General features: G+C 41.9%; 1 protein-coding gene across 1 annotated transcript; it reads left to right on the top strand.

Moving 5' to 3' along the window:
• Positions 1-1011: 1011 nt before the first annotated feature.
• LOC149841881 (oxygen-evolving enhancer protein 1, chloroplastic-like) lies at positions 1012-3240 on the top strand. Its single transcript, XM_089998752.1, has 2 exons — positions 1012-1404; positions 2413-3240. Exons 1-2 carry the CDS (start codon positions 1165-1167, stop codon positions 3166-3168), a joined length of 996 nt encoding a protein of 331 aa, XP_089854878.1. The 5' UTR covers positions 1012-1164; the 3' UTR covers positions 3169-3240.
• Positions 3241-7302: the final 4062 nt, after the last annotated feature.

The raw sequence follows: 7302 nt of genomic DNA, 5'->3' as shown, positions 1-7302 counted from the left end.
ACCACCCACCTAGCGGCCTAGGCCCCCGGTTGTTATGGATACTCTTTACATGAACCAAGGTCGAGCTGTTTTCTGAGTGAGTCCATAAGTCTTGCACACAAGCTTTCAAGTGTCTTCCATTTCAGGCTAATGCGTTTCTGGGCAGGACTGAAGCCAATAAGAGCTCCCATTTTGATCTTCGAGTCCCACACAGCCCCTACCAGACTGACTGGAGTAGAGATCCAGGGAGCGGCTAAGTTCCATAGCCAATCACACGTGACTCAGTTTGGTTTGTCACGAACTCGCTTGTGATCGGTTTGTATAGTTGGTGAGCCAAGCCACAAGCAGCTCGTTTAGTTTATTCGAGTTGAGCCCCAACACAAGATGATCAGCTCGGCTCAGCTTGATAGTGCTTGTACAGGTAAAATATATACTTTGTGTAATATATAAAAAGGAAGAATGCATAAAATATATAAAAAAAGGATGAATGAAAAATATATATATATATATATTCAAGTATAATATATAAAAATGCATATATAATGTATAAATAATATGGATGTTTTGCCAGCTACGGATCGGCTCTTCTCATTCAAGGATGAGTCAGACTCGAGCTCGGCTCAGCTAAACATGAACACGAGCCGAGCCACGAGCTCAATCCACTAGTAAATGAGCCGAGCCTGAACATGCCCTGTTCAATTTGTTTGGCCGTTTACCAGCCCTACACATAGCCACATTCAATGTGGGGTCCACTCTCTATAACTGTGAGCCCCATGCAATGCTGTCATGTGATTGGCTATAGCACTTAGCCAAGTCACTTAACCGATCATTTGATCTCAACTTGATTGAGAGCTGCCCCTCCAACGCAAGTTCCACCCAGCCCACAAAGCAAGTCTAAGGATAAAAAATTTATGGTCATTTTCACCTATGAGTGGGTGGTATAATATATCCCTCCATATGGAGACACCTAAAAAAAAAAACGTGGCCACATGTGAGCTTTACATATTGAACTCAACCAATAGGATGGCATCTTATCCATCCTCTTATCCATCTATACACCCCGCTCCATGAAATAATCTCCTCTTTCTTCCATTTTATTCACTAGAAGAGAAGAAAGAGGAATAAAAACTTAGAGGGAAGAGAGGAAGAGGGGGGAGGAGAAGACCAAGGAAAGAGAGAAAGAAGATGGCGGCATCTCTTCAAGCTGCAGCCACCCTCATGCAGCCCACCAAGCTGGGGGTCTCGGCTCGGACCAGCCTGCTCATGAGGTCCTCCTCGCACATCTCCAAGGCTTTTGGATACGAGCCGGCTGCGGCCAGGCTCACTTGCTCCGTCCAAGACGACTTGAGAGAGATGGCTCACAAGTGTGCCGATGCTGCTAAGATCGCCGGGTTCGCTCTGGCCACCTCGGCTTTGGTCATCTCGGTAGGCCGTCCCCCCCTTGACACTTCCTTTCTATGTATAGTTATTTAAGATTTGTCCATTATTAAGGCGAAGCCCGCAAGGGCTAGTTCGAAACCCAGGGGTGACATCCCTTGCCGCGTGGTCGAAGCTGGGTGTGATCTTCAGTGGGCAAGGGAGACCTCAAGGGTTTTACCAACAGGAGGCCAGCCAATGTGCAGTCGGTGATGGGGTTTGGATCCCTTGAATTATCTTAAAAAACAACAATTAAGGAGAAAATATATACGATTATATGAGCATGGATGATGCTCTTGATTTAGTGTTGCTTCTGATGGGTCTGTGATTGCGCTTGGTGACTGGGTCCCACGTAAATTCCCGGTTTGATAATTTTTGGATCGAATGGTGCAGATGATAGACTCCTCCTTCTCCTTCCCATCTGCATCAGCAACCTGATCACGCAATCATTTTCCTATTTGGCGATACTAGGGTGTCTTTTTAATTAACAAGATAAATCAGGATCTTCCAAATTCAGTGGTTCTTTTAATCAAGGTGCAATTATATATGCCTAAGATGGTTTGAATTGCGTATCAGTTTTTAAATACTCGCTTTTTTTAAGTTACAAGAATTTTATTATTATTATTTGAAGTATTGTTAGAAACAGTGTTAATAAAATGCAACTCTTTTTCAAAATAATGAAAATTTCAGAGGCTATGGTTGATATCGTTGATTAATGAGAGGGATTATTATATCCCACCAAATTAGTTTGAATTAAGTAGCCATCTTATAACCCCCATTACCTTTTGAAACTTGGACCAGTAAAGTAGTCAAGATTTAATTATGTCGGAATTAATTGAGAAAACTGACCATTTTCTTGAACCAGAATTACCAAAAGTTTCAAATTCTATATATTTTTGTTTATTATTTTCTTAACTGTTTGATTAATTTCTTGGTTAAATTTATAGCTATTTTTATATTAAGGTTTAGTTTGATTTATTTCTCTTGGGTTTGCAACCATGGTATAATTGATGGCAGGGGGCGAGTGCAGAGGGGGTGCCCAAGCGGCTGACGTACGACGAGATACAGAGCAAGACGTACATGGAGGTGAAGGGCACGGGGACGGCGAACCAGTGCCCGACCATCGAGGGTGGGGTCGAGTCCTTCGGCTTCAAGGCCGGGAAGTACAACTTGAAGAAGTTGTGCCTGGAGCCCACCGCCTTCACGGTCAAGGCCGAGGGCGTCAGCAAGAACGCTCCCCCGGAGTTTCAGAGGACCAAGCTCATGACCCGACTCACCTACACCCTGGACGAGATCGAGGGCCCCTTCGAGGTCTCCTCCGACGGCTCCGTCAAGTTCGAGGAGAAGGACGGCATCGACTACGCGGCCGTCACCGTCCAGCTCCCTGGCGGCGAGCGCGTCCCCTTCCTCTTCACCATCAAGCAGCTCGTCGCCTCCGGCAAGCCCGACAGCTTCAGCGGCGAGTTTCTCGTCCCCTCCTACCGCGGCTCCTCGTTCCTCGACCCCAAGGGACGGGGCGGCTCCGCCGGATACGACAACGCCGTCGCGCTCCCCGCCGGAGGGAGGGGTGACGAGGAGGAGCTGGTGAAGGAGAACATCAAGGACGCGTCGTCGTCGACGGGGAAGATCACGCTGAGCGTCACCAAGAGCAAGCCGGAGTCCGGCGAGGTCATCGGCGTGTTCGAGAGCATCCAACCGTCCGACACCGACCTGGGATCCAAGGCGCCCAAGGACGTCAAGATCCAGGGCATCTGGTACGCTCAGCTCGAGTAGTAGGTCCTCTCTCTTCTTTGGTGCTTCTCTTCTCAATTATTGTGAAAGTAATGACAGACCTTGTGCTTTCAATCTCTTGCAACGTTGGGAGTGCGTACATGCTGTGTATAATTCGAGCATATCTTTCTCTTTTCTGGATAAGTGGGCGCATCGGATTATGAAACAAACCCTCTCGCAGTAGGTTTCTTTGCATGTTTGTTTCATGCTCTTTTCTATGCTTTTTCAAAGAAAATAGAGCTTCTTTCCTACAAATTAAAAGTGAAACAAACACGCCCATGAGAAATATGGGTTGGGACTCGCATAATAAATGCAAAATAAACAGCTTTTCCAACAAAATAATTGGATATAAATTATGCATTTGAAAAAGTGGCATCTGCCCACTACCTCAATTTCATTCTTTAGCATGAGCAGGCCTCGCTTCTCAACCCAAATCCATTAACACCCCGTCCCAGCTATCAGTTTCCAAAAGTCCACCACTACGGCCCTGATTGGAAACTATTAGCTGGGATGGAAAGTGGCATTTCAGGAAGTGACAATGCCACTTCCCATCCCAAATGCATTAACTCCCATCCCATATCTACCAGCCAAACAGCCAGCAGGTGGTAGTTTGACCAACTTTTTCTCAAATGCATTAACTCCTGTCTCAGTTCCTAGATTCCAAACAGGCCCTAAGTTAGTTTGACCAACTTTTTACCATTTCCATTAACTCCCATCCTAGCTATTTAAAGGGCTTGTTTGGAATCTGGTAGCTGGGATGGGCGATTATGTATTTGAGATGAGAAGTGAGGCCCTTACTACTTTGTATTTACACTAAAGAATGAATTTTCCTCAAATGCATAAACTCACGTGATTCTATCTCGGGTAGCAGATTCCAAACAGGCCCTCAATTTCCTTATCATGATTACCGCCTTCTCTTCACCCAAGGATCTTAAGCCAAAATCTGAAGCTGATTTAGCTTAGATGTAGTGAGGCTTGAATTAGTTTATATATCTAAAAATATGCCATCGGATCCCCACTGGAGTCTTGGCCCAGTTTATTTTCACTTATGTCGACATCATGCCTCCTAAGCTCGGATATACTTAACCTGGGTCCAAGTAACTATATCCAACACATTTTGTCACTGTGGCGACCTGACAACAAAAGGGCTAAATTTTGGTTCCTTGTCCGCTCTATAGTGTTTTGCATGTACCCTCGCAACATTGGAAGGCCAATAATATTCTCAAACCATTGTGGCAAACCCAAGCTTTTATGTGAGTTTAATTTAACAAATCCAAAACTAAAATAGGTTTCATTGACCCCCAAAGGGTTGCCCACATGGCCTCAGGCTCGTGGATAGAGTGATATCCACCCACCCCTAGTTCAACTCTTCCTCCCTAAGGCGAAGCGGGGGGCTACCTAGCTAGGGTCGAGGAGGGCACTACGGTTTTACGGTGCCGGAACCGTAAGTATGGCGGACAAAGTCCAGCGCAATCAAGTCTCTGATTTCGGAAGTGATTTCTCGGTTCCATGAGAAAAAGGGAAAAACAAAGCAAAATAAAAAGTTTAAGACTCTTCAAAGTGCGTCACACCAAATGCAACCAGTGGCTCGTTTCTTGCAAAGACGAGAGAGCAAAGGGTAGATTAAACTTTCAACTTCCAAGAATTCCTTTGCAATCAACATCTTACCTTCCCATCCACATGCACTACTATCCTTTTGGGATCCCGATATGCATGTTTTCTCACCTGAGAGTAGTCCACTTTGTCCTGTATTTTGAACCCGCTGCAACTTTTTGTTTTGATATTTACACCAAGAAACCACTCACAGGATCAAAGACCTAGCCAGGCTTTGCCAGACGTAATTACGGTTACGGTTGCTGTTTTGATGGCGTAAAATTCTATGGGCTTACCCTTTGCCCTACTAAGTTGCCGCGACGCCCATGAAATTTGAACCTAAACCGCCTGCTTAATGGCCTAGGTCTCGTCCCACTACGCCAAACCCCTTTGGGGCAACCTGCCGCAACTTGAAGTTGGATGCTAATTTTTTTTTTAACAGTAACCACGTCACTTAATGGGATGTAAACTCTTGGTGGGGCTCACGACCACCTTGTCTTACTTGACTCACTTTACCCATACACCAGTGAGGTTTCATCGCTCAACACCTTCACAAATATGGGTGTCGACGAGTCATGTTTGGTTCGAACTCAGGTGGAACCATACTTGAATTGGATTTTTGGGTATGGTATCCGACTCAGACCCAAGTCTAATCAGGTCTATCTTAAGTGTAACGTTTTAAATTTTGAAACCAAAAAATTTAAGTTTTTTTAAAAATCTTTCTACACAATTTATTAAGAATACAACGAAAACTCTTTTTAGATTCGGTTTAAACCTTGAGAGGGTTACAGTTACCAACAAACACTCAAAAGATTAGAATAAATAAACCAAATAATTAATTAAATTACAATAAATCAAATATGAGCCTTTAAAACACTAGAGTTTACAAGATTAAAAAAAATATTAGAGTAAATAAAATCATTTAGTCCCTCCAACAAGCCTAAAAGAATGTAAGTCTCTTGACGCCACCGGCCCCAAGCCTCCTGTCATCATCCTCTATCTTATTCGTTACCTAAAATATTAAAATGTATGAGCATTAGCCACAACCCTAGTAGAAAAATACTCTACACGTAGGCATAGAAAGAATACAAATTCATAAAACATACATTTTTATCAAAACACTCAAATTATAGCATGTCATAGCATATAAACCCAACATAGTTAATGATTACAACACTAATAATTTAATCATGCAAGATTTCATAATAATTCAATCTTACCATAAAGTGTTGTACCAGAATAATCATTAGTCATCAAAACAATAATCGAAGGATTCATGTATGCCAACATATGCAGGAATTAAAAATTATACATGACATGCATAGAGATTTATGCCAATATTTCATGATTAATTTAACCACTAGTGAACATGATCTAATGTATTGTTTTTCTTTTCTTTCGTGAAGGGTACGTACTCAGGACCTAATCCTAACTTAACAATCAGATGGAGGTTTATTATGCTATGTATTTTAATTAACACATCGATTCAAATAGTCAGGACAAACATCTATTGAAATGATTTTTAATTGAGAGAGAAACTTACATTAGTCCAAGCAATTGATTCCTACTCTCAGATCCTGACTGTCTACCTAAGATAAATTGATAGCCTCAACCCTTACATCGACGACTGAATGCCAAAAAGGTATCAATGCCCCCAAAATATGTCAGTCGATGAGTGTACCTCCTACCCTCTCCAAGGTAGGTCACTAGAACAAATAAGCTATTAGGTGTTATTTATATTAAGTCAAACTATAACACTGGGTGCACTCAACACCAGGTTCAACAACCCCAAGCTCCATTATGATCAGCTCAACAAACCACGGTCTCACAAGACAAAAACTCACAACTCCCACAATCACTGAGGTGTCCTAACATAGCTTATTTGAACTTAACTCAAAGTAAGTACTCAACTTAAAGAGCACCTAAAAGTATCTCAAGGTACGTACTCACATTAAGGAGTACCCAAGAGTATCTCAAGGTACGTACTCACATTAAGGAATACCAAAGAGTATAGTTAGAGTGTGTGTACATAAACATATTTATCAAAGCCAAACTAGGTACTCACAAGCAATCCACAGGTTCTACCAAACTTGACTTGCATTCGAACCTCATGTATGCATGCTTCACATGACTTACAACATATCGCAAGCCACATATCACACTCCATGATGAATGAAACTCATTTCAATTTAACATGAAACATAAATTTCATAAAATAACACATGCATGATCATGCATACCATTTGGTCTAATTCTCATGTTTAATATATAGTCTCATATGCCATCATGCCCAAATAATTCAATGTATATATACAACATATTTATGACAAATTCTACATTAACATATGCATGATTAATATCTAATATCATAATCAAACACATGATTTTGGAAACATAATTTTACAAGTTAAGATATTATCTAAAATCAAGAACTGTATAATATCAAAATTTGCATGTTGTTCATGGGTCTGAAAAATCATCAAAATGAATAGATACAAATCTGTAAAAATTCACCGTCATGTCAGAGTATATTATATTTTAATT

This window comes from Nuphar pumila, chromosome 3 (genome assembly GCF_984573655.1).
Source record: "Nuphar pumila chromosome 3, dmNupPumi1.hap1.1, whole genome shotgun sequence".
Classification (NCBI taxonomy): Eukaryota; Viridiplantae; Streptophyta; class Magnoliopsida; order Nymphaeales; family Nymphaeaceae; genus Nuphar; species Nuphar pumila.
The sequence above is the reverse complement of the archived record's forward strand: the minus strand, read 5'-3'. Positions and strand labels throughout refer to the sequence as shown.